This window comes from Apostichopus japonicus, chromosome 7 (genome assembly GCF_037975245.1).
Source record: "Apostichopus japonicus isolate 1M-3 chromosome 7, ASM3797524v1, whole genome shotgun sequence".
NCBI classification, from domain to species: Eukaryota; Metazoa; Echinodermata; class Holothuroidea; order Aspidochirotida; family Stichopodidae; genus Apostichopus; species Apostichopus japonicus.
The window spans coordinates 15,394,784-15,420,074 of record NC_092567.1 but is presented as its reverse complement, the minus strand read 5'-3'; the positions used below and the strand labels follow the sequence as shown (position 1 = coordinate 15,420,074).

General features: G+C 38.0%; 3 protein-coding genes across 5 annotated transcripts in view; 1 reads left to right on the top strand and 2 right to left on the bottom strand.

The window, feature by feature from the left end:
• LOC139969440 (lipoyl amidotransferase LIPT1, mitochondrial-like) overlaps positions 1 to 5,790 on the bottom strand; it is a 41,785-nt gene extending 35,995 nt beyond the window's left edge. For 2 of the 3 annotated variants that reach the window (XM_071974398.1, XM_071974399.1), the window contains exons 1-5: positions 5,416 to 5,790; positions 3,877 to 3,935; positions 2,271 to 2,445; positions 934 to 1,092; positions 231 to 338 (exon numbers count right to left, since the gene is read on the bottom strand). In XM_071974398.1, the coding sequence (XP_071830499.1) occupies positions 231 to 338; positions 934 to 1,092; positions 2,271 to 2,445; positions 3,877 to 3,935; positions 5,416 to 5,595 (681 nt within the window). In that variant the 5' untranslated portion in view covers positions 5,596 to 5,790. The remainder of the gene's footprint in view (positions 1 to 230; positions 339 to 933; positions 1,093 to 2,270; positions 2,446 to 3,876; positions 3,936 to 5,415) is intronic. The other variant, XM_071974397.1, reaches the window with a different exon arrangement.
• A 183-nt stretch (positions 5,791 to 5,973) lies between these two features.
• On the top strand, positions 5,974 to 11,469 carry LOC139969446 (mediator of RNA polymerase II transcription subunit 18-like). Its single transcript, XM_071974411.1, has 6 exons — positions 5,974 to 6,281; positions 7,326 to 7,392; positions 8,009 to 8,131; positions 8,334 to 8,412; positions 8,852 to 8,985; positions 10,212 to 11,469. Exons 1-6 carry the CDS (start codon positions 6,089 to 6,091, stop codon positions 10,234 to 10,236), a joined length of 621 nt encoding a protein of 206 aa, XP_071830512.1. The 5' UTR covers positions 5,974 to 6,088; the 3' UTR covers positions 10,237 to 11,469.
• Positions 11,470 to 15,428: 3,959 nt separating this feature from the next.
• Positions 15,429 to 25,167, bottom strand: LOC139969442 (sialate:O-sulfotransferase 2-like). Its single transcript, XM_071974403.1, has 6 exons — positions 24,934 to 25,167; positions 21,543 to 21,769; positions 20,633 to 20,695; positions 19,882 to 20,043; positions 18,842 to 19,054; positions 15,429 to 18,364 (listed from the first exon to the last, which is right to left on the bottom strand). Exons 2-6 carry the CDS (start codon positions 21,760 to 21,762, stop codon positions 18,024 to 18,026), a joined length of 999 nt encoding a protein of 332 aa, XP_071830504.1. The 5' UTR covers positions 21,763 to 21,769; positions 24,934 to 25,167; the 3' UTR covers positions 15,429 to 18,023.
• Positions 25,168 to 25,291: the final 124 nt, after the last annotated feature.

The following is a 25,291-nucleotide window of genomic DNA, read 5'->3' as shown; positions in this document are numbered from 1 at the left end:
TCTCACCATTTTAACATATTCTAATACCAAGGCAGCACTGAGCATTTCCCTTGATGCATACCTTACCAATTAATGTAAAAGATTCCAGTTATTAACTCAACACTTAGTCTTCCCAATTCATGCATATTTTACCTTCTTTCTTTGTAACATCTTCAACTTACTACTATCATAACACTGTGTATTCCCACAAGTAAATAGTGTTATTAAACACTGTGATATATTCCACTTACCGACTTAACATTGAGTACCTCCAGAAGCATATCTTTGTTACAGCTGTGCAGTAAAGTACAGTGGTGGTAAGCGATATCTCTACCTAGCCTAGAAGCCGACCCCGATATCTGGTAAAAGAAATTCAAAACAGGTAGACTGTAACTTGAAATGAATAGCAATATTATTCAAACAGACAGCAGAGACACACAAAAAAATCCTGTACCCCAAAATTCTGGGTCGTTTTAATTATCACAATACCTGTCATTAAAAGTAGATGTAGTATATGAAAACAAGTAATCAATAAACATCCCAAATGACAAAGAAACTGATAACATTTTTCCTTTTTTCCTTGAATACCATACAAGAAAAGTACTTTAAAATAAAGAAAGTTGTATATTGTGAGAGGATGCTACAATGAAGAACAATAAATGGATGCATTGACCATAGTTGGAGAAAATAGATTTCAACCATTATCTCATATTGTTCTCCTTGACTTTAAAATGTAACAAAATCAGTTCATACTTATTTCAAAAGAGTAAAATTGAGGCAAGCTAAATGATATTATTGATAACCAAAATGAAAAATAGCAAATTAGAAAACAAACATAACCAGAAATCCAGTAAAAAGGGCATCTACTTAAAATCGACTTAAAATGCTGCTTCAAAGCACTGCAATCTTAATTATATTACAGAGTGGCGCTGTTTCACATTTTGATTATTTTACCTTGAAGTCTTTGTTTAACATGATGTCATCCCTACAAGTCGCCTCCAAATCAACCAATGGCCATCTTCTCTTCACTCCCGAGATGATGGTCTTTAAATTCTTCTGTCTGTTATATCTCTCTCTACTTGTGAAGAACGAACAGTTGAGATTCCCTCGGTCCTGAGAGGAGGGAGTGGGATGGGAAATGCAGAGCATTTACAAACAAAACTAAAAATTCATTTCAAATTAGAAATTTATATAAAAGAGTCACTTTAAGCGTGGGAACATCTCGAGATCAAGGCTTACATGAAATACATCCAGTACGTTACAGTATCATGGATAATGGAAGCATATTTCCATATACGAGGAGTGTTAGCTCAGTGGTTAATGCCGGTGCCTTTCAATCATAAGGTCCCAAGTTTGAGTCACTCCAAGATTAATGTATGTCGTTCAGTTACGGAGTTGCTGACAATTTCATAATCATGGACGTTAAAATATGATATCTTAGAGACTGACTTCGGTCAGCTTGTGGCTTTGATAAGCCAATGAGGCTTCTTCTCGAGTTCCTGCTTGCAGGAGGATCTAAAATACATATATACATACATACAAATATTGTACATACATAAATATTAGCTCAAACAATTTTGCAAGAATTTCACTTTCACAAATAAACATATCATACAAATGTATCATACAAATTACTTGGTAAATCCAGCAAGATTCTTTTTTTTCTCTCTGTGAATTCTAGTCTTGATATTCTTACATTAAAGTGAAAATTTTGATTCCTAATGTCATGTTTCTATAGCCATTCCAATTTTCAAGATGGTTAGCTTGAAAATATATTTAATCTTATCGATGCTCATTTAAGGCTAAACTGATGATGATGCGTTGGGCTCAACAGGTGCAGGTTAACATTTTAGTGTTAATCCATTGTTTTATCATAATTTTTAATTGTTTTTTAAAAATTTTTAATAACTCACCCAAAAACATGCTCTTCATATTCTCTTCATATTGACAACAGGTTACTCCTGCATGACATTCAACACTATTTGTCCTTCAAAAACAGTACTAAAACTGACACTGTTTCCATATTGAGTTTTGGGTGTTAGAATAGGTAGTTCAGCCACTTTCATTGGTGACCCTCCAAATTTTAAAGGGTAATATCTCAAAAAATTAAAAGTGGTTTAAAAATTGCAACTTGAACGGTCAGAAGTGTTTTCTAAAACTCTACGAAACCAAGAGTACATTTGAACTAATTTTGTGATAAAAGGCATCCTTTAAAACAGAAACATTCATAAATTTCTTCACCAAGTTCTCTGCCAACTTTGCAAATATTCTGTTCAGCGTTTATAACTTACATGATATACAGTCCCTCCACCAGACCTTCTTCGTGCAACTTTCACCTTTGACCCCTCTACGACCCTGTGATTGCACTCTGCCCATGGATTTTGGTGTCGTCCGACCACAACACATGGAGAGTTGCACCACAAGAGGAGAACATCACTATGAGTTAAATCTAAGTTATTGTAAACCCTGTTATAAAAGAAAAGAGTAATTAAGGTAAAAATGACATCATATAAACTGTGACAACTTGACTTCTTTCATGTTATTCCTATATTCAACAATATGCTCTTTTTTTTTTTAGAGGTGGAACTGTTTTTTTTTTCAAATGTTGTCGATGATTGGCACAGTTGTTTTGACATAGCCAAAACTACGAACAGTCTTTAATAGTTTACTACTGTACCAACTTGCTCTAATAATGAAAACTGAACAACTAATGCAAAACACAGAAAAATTCACCACCTTTAACATCATAGACAGAGGAAGTTCCACATAACTTTTAGACTCTCAAATTTCTCAAATGAATCACAGAACATTATGTGTAATGCAAAATTTGCAAGTATGAAGTTATAAGCCAGCTAGCTTTATTATATTCGAATGGTGTGAAAAACCTTCCCATACCCATGTTTCCTTCTTGTCCATCCCCTCTCCCCGAATTACAAGTTGCAATTAGAAGGGCAAATTTTTAATTATTTTGATGCCAATCTTACAATGCAGGTCATTTGTCTTCGTCCATTTGCTTTAAAATTACGATATATATTCTGCTTTGTGAAAAATGTGAAAATTTTATGGATTGAATAACGACATCTCCTAATCATTTGAAGCCAAACTGTTCATGCTAACGCATCGTTTTATAAATTCTGTTAAATTCATCATTCAAATTTTCTCACCTTGGCACACTAACTAAAGTGCACACACGGACGAAGTACAAAACTGTTTATTGACAACATTGAAGAGCATCTCAAAACATGTCATTATTATTGAGATACATGACTACTGTTCTCCTAGCTTTTGAGGAACTGGTTTTAATGTGCTCTTAAGCATGGAGCTATTATGGAGCTCGGTATCATGCTCCATACTGTATCCTGACATGAAGCTACCTCAGCACTTGGTCCAAAAACTTGTTAAGCTTCCTTGGCAATGATTAAAGTGTAATTTTTCAAACATGAAGGAGCCTTTGGAAATGAAACCTGTCTGGCAAATATAACTTGTAATTGTCCATTACATAACAAAATCAAAAATTGTAACTTAAACTGTCCTTAAAAGTCGGCTGTATAGACCCCAACTATAGCACGCTATCATGGAAAGTTTCTTGAGATTACATAATCGACCTGCCTTGGTTGTAAAATGACCTCTTTCTACCAATTAGTCTGCAACGCCTGCCACATATTTTGTCTTGTATGAGGGTCCTTGTGTGAACGCTGTATGATTAGCTACACTGTAGACATGAACATATTCCACACAGTGTTTACAAAAAGAGCCAAAAGGTGTCAAGAGGCCTTTGCAGGCTAATTGTGGTCGATTTAAGACTGTGGCAAGTCGATTACGTAATCACAAATCTTTCCTTGCTATAGCGTGCTATAATTGGAGCCAATAAAGCAGATCTTTCAAGACAAAACTAACCAGTCTTCAAAGGCAAGGTTATGGAAAACATCTGTAGAAGCTGAATGATACACTATACCCTGTGGAAGAAATAAAAAGAATTGCATTTAAGGAGCATGTACATATCGTACAGTAAATTCACACTGTCATCGACTGAAAAAGATTGCTGCCTTTAATTTACAACAGTTACCCACAATGTACACGCTCCTTCCATAAGTTATATCTACTTTGCCCCATTCTCACACAAATGTACTCTCAACTGACTGGTAGTTGATTCCCATAAGAAAGATATTACATTGCAACAGTGTGTAGGCCTAGTCTAAATCTATAAACAGTGTGTATATATACTGCAGACTGTTTCTGTGGGATATATGTTACTATTCAACAGGCAACAACAATACTACTGTACTTCATTGTTTCTTTTAGCATATTTGCTGACCACAGTTTACAGTATTATTGGAAAGAGTGCCTCCAATTACATGTGTGGGCGCTTAAAGGCAATGAAGACTCGCCCCAAAACGTGTGCCACCCTCTGAAAAAGTTAACTTTCCGTTGCTTGCAAGTGAAGTTTTTTGCTTCTCGCTACAAAATGCAGACAGTAATGAAATGTGATACCTTGTTATCTTTTATCTAGACTTGAGATGTCCATCGCTGCTATGTACACTTTGTTGTGGTATTGACCGCAGCTGTATGTATTGACTGTACACTAGTGTCGAAATACCGACGGTAGCAAGCTGTGTGTGTATTTTCTAGGATCGATGATGGTGTCTAATACAGTAGTTCTGTTACACCTCATTCGAAACTAGGTCAGATTACCAGCATGAGACGTTTCTTAATGCACGAGTCTTCACACCCTTTAACTAATACATTGGCAGGTCATGGTGATAGAAAGTTACAACCCAATACAAACTTTAGAACAAACTATTTACCTGAACATTCCCCTTTCCCTATACCTGTTTTTTAATGTAAATATTCTACATAAAGGGCTATGCCAACCTCTCTACGATTTCCATCCGGAAAATCCAGGGCAAAACTTAGCACCTACTGTAATGCATCCTGCATTTGTACAGGAAGGCATTTTGAGGGTCTCTCAGTGTTTTGGTGGTTCTAGGCTTCCAAATGCCCAAGGTTAGAACACCTTATCCAGAAACAAATACTTTTCATAATAAAATTCAAATACCAAAATAATGAAGGTCACTGTGAGCTTAATTAATCAACACTATGTACAACATGATGCTTTGTGAGAATTACAGTCTAGCCTACATGAAATTATCCAATGATCTGGGTTGCCTCTATCTGCAGTGAACCATGGATGAAATTTTACATTTGGAGCCTAACTATAAAAAATCACCACCTATCCTCTAGGTTCAAGTTATTAAGAGGCCAAACAGGTAAAATTTAAATAATTCAGGGCCTTCAAACAAATTCCAGGGATGCTATATAAAAGCCAGGGACCTTTTTATCCAGTCAAGGCAAATGAAATCCACGGTCTTTCTTTGAACAGTGCAAGATAGCCTAACATTTAAGCTTAAGGCTAACGTTGGGCCTAGGCCTACTTACTTTTATAATGTTGTCAACAGATGTATTACTAAATGCTCTTCCTGTTGTTAAATATTTTCGTCGTGTAACAATGTTGGCTTTTACTCCCATTCGACAGTGTGTATAACATCCTAACATGCAAAGGTAGTTCGAATGTGGGCCTAATGTTAAAAAGCTCAGCAGTTTGACCAGAAACTTCATCAGTCGTCCGGATTGAGAGAAAATTTGCTAAATATTCTCTCTTTAACCAAAGATAATGATTCTGTAGCCAGAATTCAGATGCAATAGCTATGCAGTGCATACAATTAAAGTATTCGTAATTTTCATCAATGTTATTTTTGTTCACGGCCGTTCGACTAAACACAGGAAGCTGCCATCTTTAGGCTCATTCGAAAATTGAATATTGATAAAGAACGAAATCAATTATTTATTTGCTTTTTTGAGACTTTTAAATGCATATTAATTAATAAAATGGTATTAAATAATTTTTCACCATATTTATCATGTTTTTTTGTAGTGAATATTTTTCTTTTATTGTAAGTAATTTCTGATCCGAAAAGTGTAATAACAATCTGTCAGTACTCAGTACAGTAAAAGGTATGATCTTTTGTACAGGCCTGGCAGCCAAGGATAACATTGTTTGTTATCATAACTTAGAAATATAAGACATTTAATCGACCCTTACAGCGAGAAAATGTCGTCGTCATTACCAGTAAATTTAGGATCGGTCAGTACTTCTGGTGGTCCAAACTTACAAGAATACGTCCTTCAGGGGACAATTCTTGACCATTCTGCGGAAGCACTTTTACATAGATTGAGAGCCTTGTGTGATAATGTTGATCAAGGTATGGAATTATTCAAGGACCACGAGATGGTTTACGTTTTACGTGAGTATTTACATGATTTTATGTGGACAGATAATGTACAAATATTTCTAATTGGTTGTTAGTAATTTGTCATATAGAACTAGCTCACTATGCTAAGTGGTGTGCTTTTCCTTCATCCCTCATATGATTGTGCAACCTGTAGCCAACGGTATTAACACGACAGTGTGACTCTTTAGCCATATGTAACAAGTTAGGGATGTACAGCTGAACTATAAAAGTTCTCCAAACCTTGCACAGAGATGATAACGTAACCTCCCACTGAAAAGAAAATTGCTAATGCTGTGAAAGAGGCATGGAATTTCTGATTCATGAACAAAAATCAGACATTCTCATATAGCTATACATTACATCAAACGGTATGTTGGTAAAAGGGTCATTTCACAACTTGCAGTTTCGGATCAGTCATGCATGTGCCGCTATTTATTTACAGTATTTCTCTACAAAGTGGCTATTCTTACGACTAGTCGTAACAATAATTCCCTTTTACGCATGCGCAGTTTCTTTAACGTGGCTATTTTTACGACTAGGAGTACTATTTTTACGACTAGGAGTAACAATATTTTCCGGTTAGGGGTTGGGTTAGGGTTAGGTTAGGGTTACCCCTAATACATGCCCAGATGCTTTATTTACTTTACTGCGCATGAATTTGCCGATGTCGTAAGAATAGTTTATAAATAATTGTTACGACTAGTCGTAAGAATAGCCACGGCCATTTCTCAATCACAGATATTAACTTGGGTTTGTTTCATTTGATGAACATACAAGCAGAGTTCAACCTCAAGTTGCATACTACCGTTTTGTCATTATGCAGTCACCAACTAAATTGTATTCAAAGGCGATAATTTTGTTGCCAGGGGCAAGAGGAATTCAGACATTGGAGAGGTGTTGCCTGTTGTGTGCATTTCTCCCTACCACCATGTCTAGAAATACAGTACTTAGTCAGGCTAATGCCACTTCTGTGGTTCTGTACACCTCCCACAAATACGTTCCTGGCCATCCTTGTGTTATAGAGAAATTTACATGTATGTTTTTTTTTTTCTTCAGGTGGTCAGAGCAACAACCAGGTGATGCTTAGAGCAAGGAGATCCTTGGACCATGCAAACAACCCTTGGTTAGCTAAATTACATCAAGTGTCAACACTGACAGTTGAATTTGCTCAAAATTATTTCAGTCTACTCTGTTATGATAGGAACAGAATTCTACTAGAGCTTACCTTTTGGAGAGATTACAGATTTAATGTTTTCTTGACAAACAGGGTCAAAGACTTGATCAAGTCAAACTATGACATCATCTATAGCTACAAATGCCTCATTTTCTTATGTTTTTAGTTGTTGCAATGTTTATTGTCGGCCATTGAGATGGGATTTGCAAATACTGCATCTAAACTGTTGAAGCTCTACGCATGACCTAAGGGTACGTGACATTGGCTTCAGTGTAAATATTTGACCTTGAAAACTAAAAATATGAAAAGAAAACCGAAGGAGAAAAGTGAACATTTCGCATCGTTTGGGCACTATGATATCACAGGTTTACAAAACGGCTTCTCCCAGTCATGGCTTTTAAAACTAGTGTATATCTCCCAAATGGAGCAAGATTTGTCTTAGCTGCATTGGGAAGGGGGTAGGGGTTGTCCTTCACAAACATCTGTCATACAGTATAAGCTAAAGGTGATTGTTTAGGGTTTTTGGTCTCCTTGAATTTTCTTTTCTGTTTTTAATCTTTTCTAGGCAACTGAGATACCTCGGTCAAACAGATCTGAGTGACAAGAGTCGATCAGTGACTGTCAGAAGTTATTTAGATTCTCTTACGTCGGAATCCCTGTCGGCCTTCCTAAATGACATTGGTTTCAGGTGAGTCGTGAACTGGTCCCTTGTATCAGGCAGGTACCATACCGTCCTTATGCATACAAGGTGCTTTATGTATTCCCTACTTTGTGAACAGAGAATCAGAAAGGTTAGAAATGGGGGAAGTGGGGGATTAACTCTATCTCAGTGTGCAGTGAAATATCGTATTGTCATGGAAATGTATGTCTTTCCTCTTTCTTGCTTCTAGATTAGACCATGAATTTGTTGCACAGGGTCACATGTTTAGAAAAGGCAAAATGAAGATCATTCTCTCAAAACTACACAAAGTGAGTACAAGCCCATTTTTCAGTCTCCCCCACCCTCCACCCCTCACCCTGAAATAGCAATGGTGTGAGCAAATATTGTCCATATTGGGATGGTCAGCTCAGTCAAATAGCAACAGTCTAACATTCAAACCTTCCTGTAGAGAAAGTGGTTGAGTGCAATCCAGATATCTAGAATACAGTGCATTATACATTATGAATGATCTTGGAGCTTTGCAAACTCCGGACCATGAGTTCTTTTATTTATTAATTTTATATATATATGACTTTATATATGCTTTAAAATGACTCAGATTAATATCAATAACTCAGATAAATATCAACAGTGCATAAAAATAACAGAAGTAAAAAAAAGGGTAAAATTTAATTTGGAATAACGGTAACCTCACATTCTTCAAACTTGTGATGTTATAATTTTATTATTATCATGAATAATCTTCAGATTCAGAAACTGTCCGACACTCAGAGCATAGAGCCCATTACGGCATCCCAGCTGGTGGAACTGAGTGTCGTAGCTCCCTCGGGTACGGAAAACATTGCCGACGACATGAAGGCTTTCGCCGAGCAGCTGAAACCGTATCCTTTCGATAGCAATTGAAATCAATTGAAAGGGTAAACGCCCTAGACACAAGTATAAGTTATAAAAAAAGCAACATTCTTTAGTGTGGCTCTGTAGGTTGGAAATGTGTCATTAGGTAGGTTGGTAAAATCTCAGGAAATACCACCATGGAGATATTCCACTGAGGGCATCCTGAATGCATATGGGTTCAAGCACCTCACTGAAGCTCCACCTAGCTGATCTCAGTAATAGTATTTTGTACCTCTGTGTCACTGTGACCAATCTGTGTAAGAGGCATGAGCTTTTTCCGCGAATTCGCGGAATATCTGTGATTTCTTTTCCACCTCGGGGACAACAACTATTATCCTAACACACTGTAGCATATGCACACTGGAGCCTATACTGCTTTTTTTGCAAAGTTTTTTTCACCCCAAGGCTCATCCCTGGTGTAAAAAGTCACTGGTAGTTATCCACCCCTGTCATTCTTACCAAGAGATCCGTGAGAATGTGATCAGTTATGTTCTGATGTAAAGAGGAATTTAATGTTTTCAATGGTTGTGTATTACATCGCTTGAGCCTAATCCATCTCAACACAACAATCATTCCTCAATATTATAAATGTCCTATACTGGGATCATAAATAATTAATGTTTTACATTGCAAGAATTAATTGGAAGAAAAATTTTATGTTGGGCTCAAATTTTCAGTAAAATTACACCTTTTCGATTCCTTGCCAGAATTCAATGCAGGTCTCTTTTGGAAGAAACCAAAACCCCAAAAACCCAAAGGCATCACAAAGCATTTGGCTTATCTGATGGTAATCTTGGATGTTAATTGCCTGAATTAATTACCAACATTTGTTTGTCTTTCATCTGATCACGACAGGTCTTACTCATGAGAAAAGCTTATGAAACAATATCAGGGTTAATTGCTTGTTGGGTCCCGCATAAATTACAAATGGAGACCAAGTGTTGAAATGTCTTCACTAGAGTGTATTTTTGGGGGGGGGGGGGTTCCACCATATTTGAGAAATTTATATATAATTTTTGAATGAAGAATTTGATCGTCTTTGATACTGGTAACACAATGTGATCCCTTATAGCTAAATTGAACCCTGACTGCCTGTATTAACTGGATATAACTCTGAAAATTCATAGGATTTTTGTACGTAGTGTCGGTAGCTCTTCTCATAAAGTTTTCTTTTCATCCATTTTGAGATTCTTTAATGAAAACAAAACTTCAGATTAGTCAACATGGACAAGTTATGAATGGCTATTGTATCATTCCATCAACTGAGGAAAGAGAGGCAGGGACAGAGAGGACCTTGTATGTCTCTAAGAGAACAACTTTCATGAGCCAAGGTTTCAAGAAGTGAGCCCATGACCTCTTGGAGGTGATCGAAAACAAGGTATCATGACAAACCAGGAGAAACACGACGGATGGATTCCCGAAAGTCCTATCTTTACTCGAGCCCCACATGTGACTGTGATTTCTCCATCAGTGCCAAAAATGGATTGTGCTCCTTGGAGGAAGCTGGGTGTGGGTTTTGTCAGCTCGAGCACATATTAAATATGTTGAAGAGTCACCTCTATATTGAAATTATCAATGTAATTCAATTTTTTTTTTTTTTTGGCATGCTTTGTATTTTTTTTGCCACAGCTCTATTATATCTAGGAGACAGATGCAGCTGGTCAAGTAATATCAAATCCTGTATTTATTCGGCCAAATGTTGACATTTGGAAAGTGACACAGCTTTCTTGTCGTAGAAAAGTAAAAAAGAAATTTGGCCATTTTGATTTCTTCCATATTAACAAACTGGTTTATATGTTAATTACACACATATCAAATGATACTCCTGAAAGTTATATCGACTTGAAGCAGAGGATACGCTGTCCTGGAGTTAGTTTCCAAAGGTTGTGTTGCCTTTGTCATGTAATTGAATTGGCACTCTTCGCATTTGTGATATATAAAGCAGTGGGGAGAGGAATAGGGACCAGATGGGGGTGTGATCAGGGGGGGGGGGGGTGGGAGGGGTTGATTGGTCTGTGTGAGAAGAACATTTGTGACACATTGTATAGAACACACCTGATAGGGAAACAGAATACTTGGGGACAAGTGAGGGAACCCCTAGGAAGAGATCTTTTGAAATATCATTTTGAAGCGTCAGGTCAAAGTAATTGTTTTGTAAGTACCTACCATTATACCTTGTGTTTTCTAAAAGCCCTCTTTCTTCTCATTGAGCTAAACTGAGCACATGGAACCTTCAACTAGTTAATCACCCAGCAATTTTTTGTATACAAGTTCAGCATCCGGACTGTTCACATGTTGGTGAGTGGTTCTGACCCTGACTGAGTCCTGACTGATATGACCGCAACCTCTATAGAAATACTGGAGTGCCTCATTGATAGGGAGTCATTTGGGTTATAATTTGAAAAAGGAGAGAAATAGATATTTTACTTATCTTCTTTGTCTTATACATATCAATAAATGATGATTTGGTATTTGCTGTTATCTGTGTCATCTTTTCAATAATAAACTTGTGAGTAGTGTAATACTAAATATTTGAGAGAATAACTGAAGCTGTGTCGATTCAACCCAGCTATCTCATAGATAACTTGTGTAGTTGTCCAACTCATAAATTTGACAGACGAAAAACCAGTTGCAAACCAAATTATATTGTATTCATGACCTACCATATCAATACATTGTAATTAAACACATTTCATTTATGATAAACCAGGACTTTGACTGATATATCAAGTAAGCTTGGAAATCCTGTTTAATCAGTCAAAAATGCTGGTTTTATCATTGATATTCTGGGTTTATCGTGTGACAAACCTAGTTTTGCACTATAGAGAAACCTTGTTAAAGATATATTACAGTCAAAGGAAGAAAAGGACAATTTTGAATGCAAGTTACGTTTTTACAGCTAGTCTGGATTTCAAGATATTTCACCTTCGAAATAAGCTAAATCTCTGGAATGCACCTTTAAGGCTAAATTGATAATGCTGTCGTCGGCTGTTCAGTGCAGGCCTAAATGTTAATGTTAATCCATTGTTCTGTATAAGTTCTAAAACGCTACCAAAGGATGTTACGCCATATTAACAAACGAGGCGTGCTTAGATGACGTTGAGCCCCTATTGTCCTTGACATACTTCTACTTTTTTGTTAATATGTCATTTGAGGGCATAAAATTCCATGTTTTGAAGGTTTGTTTTGAATCTGGTGAACTGACCTAATGATCTGTGTTTTAGACTATATAATCCAGTCGCTTTAATTAATGACTCTCAGATGTTCTAAGTGTCATTACTCAAAAATTAAAAGTGCAATAGGAAAACCAAACCTGGACTGATAACAACTGTGGGGTATTTTTTTTAATGTTGTGCGCCATATCAAAATTAATTTTGTGCCTAAATTCGTCCTGTCAGTGCTGTACTACACTAACAATATGATGGAGATACAACCGTTCCCAAGTTCCAACAATATTCACGGAGGGTATATATGATTGAGATTTTCGTCAATACTTTTTTATTCTAGTCATACTACTGTACTAGAAGTGACGGCTTCTTGAGAACTTTCTCCACCATTGCCACGATTTAAGATCGCCGTCTGTCGTGGTACCGGTGGTGACGATGTGGTGCTATCCGGGATCATCCGTAGCTTATTCTTCCACATTTTTTTCAGATCTTATATTTGACAATCAATGCTATGAAGATAAACACTCCTTGCAGGGATGTTAGGATAACGAAGATATACCAGAGCCATGGTTTCTTTGCGATCGAGGCTACGATGCAGGTGATCCAGGTTCATCCAAGAATGAAGAAAACCTGAAGAAAAAAGGGAAGAATGCGAATTGATGAATGTGTGACGAAGCGAGAGCAATGGATTTCTGTCGGCTTCAATTCAAGGCAAATGATTTAGTCTTACATAAGAACATCTGATAACACTCAAACATTATTTGGTGGTTCATCCGGATTGGTCTTTGCAATCTTGCTGTTTCATACAAATTTAATAAGGATAGCCTGCTCACCTTCATCAGTCACATCAATTCTTTCCACAGCACCATCAAATTCACCTCTGATTACTTTCACCAACAGGTTAACTTTCTCGATGTGAATGTTCGCAAGGAACACGGTTCTCTCTCTCTACAGACTTATACACCAAGCACACAGACATACACCAGTATCTCCATTCTTCAAGCTGCCATCCCCGTCACTGCAAGTCTGGAATTGCCAACAGTCGAGCACTTCGTCTTCGTCGCATTTGCTCTAACAATTCCTCTTTCATTCGCCATACAGATGCTTTGGAAAAACACCTTACTGCCAGGGGCCATAGTGCCAGAAGGGTGCGAGAAGCCATTCAGAGAGTCCGCTCCCTTTCCAGATCATCTACTTTGGACAAAAAGAGACGAGATTGCGACAACAAGCTGCCCCTGGTTGTTACTTTCCACCCAAATCTTCCTCCCCTTCAGAAAATCACGTCTAACAACCACAACATTCTCCTCACTTCAGCGAGACTCCAACGAGCCGTCCCTGAAAAACCCACCATCGCCTACAGACGACCACGCAACCTACGAGACCTTCTTGTGCGTGCTGCTGTTCCACCTCTAACTTCTAACCCTACACCAATTCAGCATGGTACTTTCAAATGTGATCGTACTTCGAGATGCATCGTCTGCAGCCACCACATTGTTGAAACCAATTCCACCACCAGCCACAGCATGCAACTCACACACAAGACTAAGGGTCACATCACTTGCACAACCACCAATGTAATCTATCTGATCTCTTGTAGAGTTTGAGGCATCCAGTATGTTGGCGAAACCAAAACCACCCTCAAGAAGCGATTCTATGGTAACAGATCCACAGTCAACACCATGAAGACTGCAACCCCAGTTGGAGAACATTTTAACCTTCCCAACCATACCATTAACGACATGTCCCTACAGGGGATTGAATCCTTAGGTAGCCGTCCTGACCTAGTACGAATCAGCAGAGAGAGGCTGTGGATGCAACGCCTTTGCAACATTCAACCTCATGGGCTCAACATTCAGGAAGGACATGACTAACTTTTCTTCTGTCCCCTTGTTCCCTCCCCCCCCCCCCCTTCACTCTTCTTCTCACAGCTCTCTTCCACTCCTTTTTTCTCCACACCTTTCTGTATTTGTCCTTCTCCAGTTTATTCCCTACCCCGTTCCTTTAATCCTCTCTTTGTCCCTCCACTAATTATCTCCTACCTCTCCTTTTCCCCTGTTGCTTTCTTCTCTCCATCCCTTGTCTACTAATGCCCTCACATCTATCTCATTGTGTTCACCGTGCTCATTAACCTGTCTGTATTCTGTGCGTGTTTCGTCCCTTCTGTTACTGTTACTTGTCATTTAGCCTCTGAAGAAGATTCTGCTAGAATCGAAACGTCAGGCCGACTTATTTTACACAAATATTTATAAGGAACAAATCCCGGGAGGCTGGGAGTTTTTTCTGAATCAGGGGATGCCCCCCCCCCCCCCGACGGACTCAAATGGACTGCTGGCGCCCTTTTCAGCTTGTTACCACTTTTGACTTATTCGCGATTAATTACTTTTTTATAGCGCTCTCATCTACCTATTGACATTTGTCATATTTTGTTGGCGATGACACCTATTTGTTCTTCGTTTATCTGCAAATTAGCAAGGCCAGGAAAGGGTCATTTCCGGCGATCTAGGAAGTATCTTTACATAAAAAAAATCTGTGCGCTCAACGCCAACCTGTGATGGCGCTCCGCTTAGATAGTGTTGAAAGCGCCCCTACAGACCATTCTCGTCCCCCTTGACCAATACCCCTTGCTCCGCCACAGATCGAACAGGCGGCATTATTTGTGCCATAGGTGATTTCAAGAGCATCGCCGAACAAGATATGGAGTGTCAGCAAAGCCAAACTGATAACATCAGGCCCAACGAAGCAGAGCGATAGATAATGTACGATTGATTTGCGGGAAGGAATTCTCCCATGTAACCTCACTTTGCTAGTACAGAACGTTTGATGTGTTTCAAATCCTAACGCAGAGGTTAGCGAAAAGATAGTTAACCAGGAAAAAGTCCGGCTATTAAAGAACAAAACGTTGGATTTCTGGCTGCCGATGCTGCAAGTAAGAACAGTTTCTGTCCTTTCGCTAGAACAGCACAAAGGACCATTGTTATAATGTTAGCCATCCTGGTCCTTAACGAAGGAAAGACGCAGTAGCCAGAAGAGTAAGCAAAATTGCGCAAATTGAGAATGGCATCCCAACGTTGAGGGAAATTTGCAACCCCTCAGAATATCCAGGGATTTTCCTTGGGAAATGTTACTCAGGGTAATGGTTCCATTGGAATGGGTGGCATAAGTACCCGAAGAGAATCGCTTTGAATTGTTGACTTTATACACCTGTAAAGATGTATCACCTAAAGGGCTTCCGTGGTTTTCTCCTTGGTGGGCAGAAGATGAACAACTGCCCATAGTAACAATCCAGTGACATTTGACATGGGTCTATTATTCACCCTTGTTTAGATGCATGGTGCATCACATGGTCACAGAGACACTATTGTTTTAACTGCCCATAGTAACAATCCAGTGACCATTGACCTGGATCTATGACTCGCCCTTGTTTAGATGCATGATGCATCACATGGTCAAAAAAGACACTATTGTTCTATTTTAGTTTATCTGGGGAAGAACAAGTCAAGACCTGTTGGGGACGAGAGGTTAGGAAGACGAAAGAAGGGGAGAGTGTATTAGTGAATTACTCTGATAGAAGGTGGACTACAGCTTATGATACAGAGATGTAGTCTTTTCTTATACTCTTGTCCGATTATTTTTAATACCCTTTCAAGTAGAGACTTACAATAAATTAGAGATGTAGCTTTGCGCTATAATTGATGTCTATCTCCATTTTTTGTGTGTGAATTGTACATATTCAACCCCATGTTCCAGGTGGGAACATTATGACAACACCAGTGTGGAGTTATTGCTTTCATCTCGCGTAAAATCCGATATGTCACGAGTAGTTGTCGGGCAGGGCGCCGGGGTCGGTTCTTTGTACAAACGCTTGCATTTTGGGATGGATAATTCCCCTTTCGTAAATTGTTCAGCATTTGAACTGGCTAAACATATATGAAACGCGAACTTTTAAGTCGGAAAAATAGAAAACGTCTGAAGGGTCATTGAATCTGAGCCCATTTGATGCCATTAATATTTGTAAAACCGAGAAGGTTCACATGGGTATGTTGATGTAAGCTCCGTTCCAAATAAAGAAGAATTGTATTACACTACTATTTGTACAAAACCTAGATAGGACTTACAATGACTCAGAAAATCAGAGTTGTTAGACGTTTAAAAGCTCTCAACTATAATTCATTTGAAGTATAACCCATTTTGAACTGTGCAGCATTTCTGTTCGTTTAAGCACCTGTTCTGGTGATAGGTTTTTCTCGTCCAAATAGACCGAAAACGCATGGGTAAGCAATCTGTAACATCCCGAAATGTTATCAAACTAGAATTGGAAGAGTTCGCAGTCACTTCGATAACAAAACTCTCAGAGTATGACTTGTTACTTGGTACTCGAATAGTTGCAGATGGAATTCGTTTGCACTTACTCCCTGTTGAGGGATAACCTTCGCTACCGACAAGTTGGATGCACTTCAACTTGAAGGCATCGCAAACTTGATGGGCATTACAGTTAGGACTGCATGTAACTACTGTTAGTTCACTAGTCTTCCATTTTCGTTTGTAAAACAATTTAACGCGAGTTGGAAGCCTTAAAAATCGAAAGCTGGGATCCAAATTCCCATCAGTGAAGGAATGCTGGTTGCCGATTCAAAAGTGAGACGTGTATTGGCGCTTTGGGAATATGTGTTGTAGTTTTCATAGTAGTTTCAGCATGTATTGTTGTATCAGCATTCGTTGAAGAGAACTCAGTCATAGTTATGGGAACTGTATGAATAGCATTGTATGTAAATTAGGCGTATTGGTGGAATAACTAGTGTTGTGAAATCGATGTTAATAAATCGATTAGAAAAGTGATGTCTATGACACGTTGCTGCAATGTCGTCTTTCTTTTATTGATAAACTATTCAACAACTGTGTAAGATTTCTGAAAGGAAAAAAGGAAGAAAATAGTGTAACTAGTAGCATAAAGCATACTTAATAGTTAGAAAATCCTGCGACAACATGGTTACCAGTTTTTCCCCCTAAAACGGTGACAAATAAGCCCAACTGAAGTATCATGTAACCTTTAAGTAGGTGTTTAAAACTTTCGGCACTAAAGGGCATCCGTACATTACATTTGACAAAACATTCAGTGGCCTTAAAACATAGGAAGAAATATTCAGCCAACCAGAACCCGTAACTTCTAGTTCAACTTATAACTTAGCATATACACACAACTTAGGGTATACTAGTAGAAAGTAGGTTAATAGCAACTGTATACATCTTTCGACCAGTATCTGGTCATAACTAAGAACGAGCTCACAGGCCTTACCAATCAGAACCACGTATAAACAATCCCCAACATAGTAGCCTAGCCGCGATACAAATAATATGCTGGTTAATTCTACTTTACACTCCCTTATTAAATATACAGCTAAAGAAACGTTGACAAGCAACAAATCAACAACATACCTACATCTCCAATGGATAACGTTATACGTTAGAATATTAAATAAACTGCAAGGTTGCAAAGAGCTCTTCAAGTAACTACAACGCATGTTAATAATAAAAATAAAAAGTTGAAGTACGGAAACTTATAAGCAACATAGAGGGAAAACAATAACACGACAATTAGTTTTAAACTCTGCCGTGGTCTCGATGTTGGTTGTATCGATAGTTCGACCCGTCAGAAGCAGCTGGTCAGAGTGTCACCAACGGTGGACGTCGGGTTAATCTTTAACTCCATTGACGGAATGCTGCTTTTTACAGATTGTGCAACCGAGTGTTAGGTCAACATGTTTAATATGATTGAATTTGTTTGCTCACATTACCGAAGTATCCTATGACGTAAGTGAAGAGCTGGATTTCCATTGGTTGAAGCGATAAACGTTTGTTTCTCACAAATACGTGGACGGGTATGTAGGCAGCGGCCTCGCGCCTTTGCTCAATAATGTATTGTTCACCTCATCTATGTATCGTTTCATTAGTCCTTCCGGGAGCGGCGGCTCAAAATCTAAATGTTTTCTTGATATCCATGGGAATGTAAATAGTGTACACTGCAAGAAATCTAACGGTACCATCTGTCCGACAAAGATTATCATTCTGGCTAGCTCCCGTACGGCATTCTTCCTGATATCCTCTGTGTATGATATCATGACTCTGTGGCCATAGTTGATCCAGTGTAAATTGGTTTGTCGCCATTTCAAAAGCGCTCTTCCGGTAAAGTTGGTCCAAATAGCTGCGTGAGGAGAGGGACCAAAAGAGATTCTTAAACATGTGGTTATTTATTAGGAAATCAATCTCATTAGGAAATCAATCAAAGTATAAACTAAGTTGCTTTGTCGATGAAACATTTTCAGAGAATTGAAATTTTAACCTAGAGAATCGTTTTATTCTTCGTGTCTAGTTTCTCGTGTTTTTTTTTTTTCTTCATCTTTATCTGTTATACTAGTGTGTGATTCGTTGGTGTGTTTTTGTTCTTGATTAATTGTTGTTGCTGTGTGTGTATCTTTTATTAAGTCCTTTTCGGTTCCGAATCGGTCAGTTCAGTCCCAAATCTTTGCTGGTGTCATTTCTGTAACGTTTATCATGAACTATTTTTCAGTATTCTTTCCCCCATTCTGCATAGTATGCGCCCCAGACAACGCCCGTCACCAACCCATCCCGGACCGCTCCACCCCACAAACCCGCCGTTCATATAAAACCTGATACTTACTGTCATTTGTTCTAATCCATTGTTTAACGGTTTCCTTGTCGTGCTGCCCCGTGTCGGAGTAAGTGAAAAAGAAATATGACACAACCGCGTCACGAGGATTCCTCAACAACAAAATGGCGCCACCTGTATAGAACTTTATGTATTTCAAACCGTGCGAATGCGTCTTGTAGCATATACGATCTGGTTCGGTGTCATTAATGTCAAGACCATGTACTGTATATGGAGACAAAGAACCCAAAACAAAATATCAAAAACGGGAATATAGAGGTGAAATAGAGCATGAGCTGAAATAAATCAATTGGACAGACTATTGTCTTGTTGCTGTAACATAATAAGGCCAGGATCAATTGTTCTAGTTCAGAACCAACATCTCCAAATAGGTCTGCGTAAAGCTGTGCAACCTTCATGCACACTTATCTCCCGGGAATCGTGATTATTAATTTTATTATAGGTTCTTATATCTTCCTGTAATATAACGTAATTACTTCAAGAGCAACCACTCTATATCAGACCAGTGAGCTTCTCAGCGCATGTCTGCGTGCAGCTGTGCTGCTTTCACGATCTGTACGGGAGTATTAAAGTTCAGCCGCATGCAATAGCATCCGACATGCAGGAGGTGTACATGTCTGCTAGCAAACTTAAAACTTTTACACATTCTCTTACACAGGCTCTCTAGTCGATAAGCAGTTTGCTAACAGTTTTATTTTATTTTTTAACTTAAAATTTGACAGTATTAGTACAGCAGGTCATGCGTGAAAGCGCACAAGGGGTCTGTTAACAGCATTGTGCAAAACAAAAGACTTCGTGCAGCAGTGCAACAGAGCTCTTTGTGTACAACAGGTCAATCGAACGAAGTCCATGTCGGTTATGGTGACGTCGTGCACCACACTGTTCAGAGTGTTCTATACGGCTGACCTCCTCGGCTTTATCTAAAGATCAAGGCTATATGCGAATCGAAAATCTTTTCGATAACAGAAAGGGTGGTATCAACGACAATAATGTTCACAATGATATTACGAGAATTACGTCTCTTTTCTTACCTTCATTATATGCCTGTTTGTTTTGCAAAGTTACCTTATAGATGTTTTGCCGAGTAAACCTGTTGCCAGATCTTGGGAAACTAGCAAGTGCTATTAAGAATCGCTCTGTTGGTATTGTCAACTGCTCCTTCTCAATGGACAAGGGACATTCCCTTTCTGGGTCTTCAAAGATAAAGGGGAGAAAATAATCAGTTATGGCCACGCTGAATATCAATGGAGGTAGCGAGCAGGAGCATGTAACTTTCTCCCCCCCCCCCCCGCCTCCCCTCCCATAAACCCGCCATATTTCATGACACAACAGAGGAACCGAAATGCAGTTTCCACAGCGTGGATTTAAACCGTTTAATAAATGTATCGGTATCCATTTCTCTTTTCACCTTCCCCACTCCATGCTAAATTATGAAGTCCTACAATGTGTGCAAAACCTCAACGGAGAAGAAACTAACCATTCACAGTACATATATGATATGCACATGACCAATGTAAATCCGTTTTGCTTTACACCAGCCCCACCCGTTCCGTATGATTCTAAGCTCTCTCGTCTCTGCAATCGGTCAATGGATGTGAGACTTCTCCCAGTTTGCATCTTATTAATGTTACTTAGTAAATTATATTAGAATGCATATTCATGTTTTGTCGATTCGATCAATCTACGACGACGATGGTGGTGATGATGATGATGATGATGGTGGTGGTGATGTTGAGGATAAAGATGATGATGATGATGATGAAGATCATAATAATGTATCACCGAATTTATCTGCATCTGCCAAGTACCACTCTACATCTACATCCACAATGTTGTTATTAGGTACTGTGGAAATCAAACAAAATACATTATTTTTATTGTTATAATTATTTTATGATTTATTTAGTTTATTATTATATATATCACAGACCGAAGTCCGCACCACTCGACCACAGTGATTCAGTAGAATCACAAGATCCTGGGGTTCGATTCCTACCTTCGCATGATGAGTCCCAAAGGACGAAACCGGTCGTGAAGTGGAAGTTTTCTGGTGCTTTATTCTTTATTTATTTACTATATATCTGTCATACCACTTGCTACACATTCATTATATATATATATATATATATATATATATATATATATATATATATATATATATATATATATATATAAATATTTATATAAATATTTATATAAATATCTATAAGTATATGTATATATATATATCTATATATATATGTATATATATATATGTATGTATATATATACATAAATATATATACATATATATATATATATATATATATATATATATATATATATATATATATATATATATATATATATATATATTATTCCCCACTTTCCTGTTTACGTCTTCCCACGTTTCTCCGTTCCTTCTGATCTCACCTGACCATTTGTATTCTCCTAACTTTTCCAAGATACCTATTTCTTCTTCCTTTGCTATCTTCCCTATCCCAACTAATTCTCTAACCGTTTTCCCCCTATCCGTTTCCTTCTTCTCTTTTTTTAATATTTCTCCTTCCCGCCTTTCTTCATTTCTCATTATTTACCGTTCTTGCATATTTCAATAAACTATGCACGTCAGTAAAATGATAAAGAAAGTAGTCCCAACGCGTAAAGCCAGCATCTACGCGTCGACGGTCTCTCGTCGTTTAAGCGCGCTTACCTGCTTTGTCGTAACTAGATTCGGTTAACAACGTGTAGTTTTCCTGACTTCTCTGTGTGTAGATGTCGTGGAACTGGTCCTGTTCATGATTTTTACTTCTCCACGGTATCTTAATGATTGGACTGTGAATCATCTTCGTTAGCAAGACCACGACGAGAAGAATAAAAACACACGAATATTGCATCCAGGTTTTCATCTTAGTATGAATTCTGAAGACCATTGATACCCTAAAATAAACAGGAAAAATACATGGCTTGTGGAATTAAACCTTAAACGAATAATCCATCATAGGTATCACTTAGGCCTAATCTAAACATTCTGGTGAAAAATACACGTTGTGGTCCATTTGCCTGAACTTTGGTCTTGTACATATACACTTTGTCCGGGAACCAACGGACTCAAAGGCTTTGCTGTGTTATCATGATAGAAGTTCTGTGCGTTTTGCCTATCCTGCATACGCTTAAAAATTTGAATCACAATCAACATTCTTATTTTGTATTCTGACAGGAAGATTAGATTTCACTTGACGATTGAGCAGTAGTTCTGCTGGAGACGGTATTTGACTGTCTACATGCGTTGTTCTAAGACATAATAAGGCTAGATAAACATTTGTATTCGTCTGCTTTGCCTTGACCATCGTGGTTTTTTTACGATTTGAACTTGTCTCTCTATGAAACCATTAGACTGAGGATACCTCGAGGTAACATGACTAACGTTCCATTGCTTTGAAAAATCCTTAAAGCTTTGGCTTTAGTATTGACTTCCATTGTCAGATACTATAACTGTTCAGGTATACCTCATTCTGAAAATAGACTTTTGCACATATCAATTACTGTATTACTAGTAGACTAGCCTTTAGGTATAGACTTGACAATAAAGAATTTCGTAGACAGCAAGTAGTAGGTAGTCTGACCTAATTACTTGCCACGGTCTACTGGTTCTGAGGCTTGAGAATTACCGTGTTTTTCATTTCATTTCATTTATTTGTTTTTCACAACATGCATTTAAACGTTTACAAATAACATGAAGTAGTAGTGAATAATATACATGAAGTGAAGAAAGCGGAACAAAAAACCCTTGCGGGCTTGACGGGGTGCTTCGCTCCCTAAAATACAGAGAAAGAGACCAATCAAAGTACAACAAAGCAAAATACACAATTTCATACAAGAGGACAATAAGACCAAAACAAAACAATAACACCCCCCCCCCCCCCGGAAGAAAACAATCCAGTGTATCTGAACACCTGCGTTTGTCCATACAACAAATTGGAGTTCTTCAATCACTGGTCAAGAGTTAGTATTTGTTTAAATAATAATTACTTAAGTTATACCTAAAAGATTTTAAGCTAGGCCTGTCACTTATTGCCTTGGGTAATGAGTTTCAAAGATTGGTGGCACGACAACGAAAGCTTGAGTGGGAAGCGGTTGTGCGATTTACAGTATGCATAAGAAGCTGAGGATTCCGTGTATTGTAGTTATGAATGAGGGAATTGATTGTGAAAAAGTTAGAGAGAGCGTCTGGTAGCAGATTGTGTATGAAACGATATGTGATTGAAGCAGTTCCTAGATTGATTATGTCTCGAAGTTTCAATAAATTTAATGTTTTAAATAGAATATCAGTGTGATCACTAGGGCCACAATGACAAATATGTCGAACAGCTCGTTTCTGCAAAAGAAAACAGACGTTTCAAGTAAGACTGCCTGGTACACGATCATACAGTACTGCAATAAGTAAAATGCGGATATATCAAAGTGAAGTACAAAGTGCGAAGAACGCTCTTTGGTAGCCTAGGCCTACATATTTAAGTCTACCAATAATACCGACTCCGCTTGCAATTTGTGAGGATAAACTATGGATATGTTCTTGCCAAGTGAGATTACAATCAATAATTACCCCGAGAAATTTTATCTTACTAATAGAATTCATATCAATGAACAGACAATGAACACACACTCTAACCATCTCTTCGATATCCTTATTGATATTAACCTAGTAGACGCATGTTTTGGCTCTAAGCTGACATTTTACAATTCCTTGGTGCCCAGTGTGAAGTTTTTCGAGTATTTCAGACTGCATAGTTGATGGAATAATTATTCTGTCACCTTTCATGATAAGACCATTCTCAATCGTTAGTTCATCTCTAAATTACCAGTATTTTTGGATCAGTTTTTGGGACTTCACGACGCTTTGCAGGCCACCCATTTAATATAATGTCTTTCAAAACGTTTAACTCTGGGTCTGACTTAGTTTCACTATGGAGTGACTTAACTTTCTCATCAGAGAATTGAACAATTTAACAGTAACTTGTTGTCTTTCTACTGTACCTTCCTCTAGTGGACTCAACCTAGACAGTGCGTCAGCTATAAGCATATCCTTACCAGGTTTATACTGAATCTTCATGTCATAACCTTGTAACCTTAATAATAACCTCTCTAATCTAGGCAGCGCGGCACAGTTCTTCAATTTTATCATTCCAAGTGGCTTGTGGTCACTTTTGGTAATAAAAGATTTTCCATAAATATAGGTGTGAAACCTCTCGCAAGTATAAACAACTGCCAGCATTTCACGTTCTATGTTGACATATCTTTGTTCGGTTTCAGTTAGGGCTTTTGGTGCAAAGTTAACTGGTTTGAAATTCTTGCAGTAACACACATCCAATTCCTTTCACGGATGCATCCACTTCAATGACACTTTCCTTATTGCGATCAGAATACGCTAAAATTAACTGCTTTCTAATTAATTAACTCCTTTATCTGGTTAAAGGATTGATTATGGGAGCTTGTCCAGTGAAACCAGGGAGTTAACAACTCCCTGGTGAAACATGGAGACATTTGTACGTGACTAAACCTATAAATTTTTGAAGCTCTTGGGGCTTGATATATTTTGTTTTGTTATCCTTGACACGTCAGGGTCTTGCACCGGTGCACACCTTTTGGGTCATAAATTGATCCAAAGAATACAACTTCTTGATTTCACATTTTTCGTAATTGAACACAAGTCCCTTCTCTCTGATTATATAGAAAATAGACCTAGTGGCAGTACTAATAGGGGAAATGATGTATATATATATATATATATATATATATATATATATATATAGGGAGAAAGAACATTTCATGTGCATCATATCCCTCTTATGTCCTTAATTGATCTCCACTATGCAGTCAAATGTTGGAACTTCTTCCATTGCCCTAACCAACACATCATTATCTACGAATTTCAAACTACTCAGGCTCTACAAACGTTGAAATAGGCACTCTATGTTGCAACAACTTTACAAAATGTTAACGAAATTAGGCTTATAACGTGTCTACGGCAAACCAAACATTTGTTAAACAACTCAAAGATATAAAATAATGAAGGCTACTATTTTGGTTTGGGCGATACTCACTGACAGGTACAGTTAGCTGGGGCACACCGGAGCAAAATGGCAGCTTCAAACTTGTCAAATTGAAACAGAAAACTGTTGAATTATGCAGACTAAGTGTTGACACGTATTTACTAGCACAGCCTACGACGGAGGAAAGTAAGTTCGGTAACACCCAAACTAAAGCTAGGCATTGTTGAGCATTTTGAATGAGTTTGTAGTAAAAAAGTGTTTCCCTCAGTCCTGCGGGTGGGGGGACAATAGATTTGTTATCAAAAAATCAGTTGTCTTTATTGAGCCAGGGCAAACGAAGCTCTGTTACAATATCATTTGAATGAGTGAGCGTTATTGCCGTTTATAGCCATTGTGAATCATCGAGGTG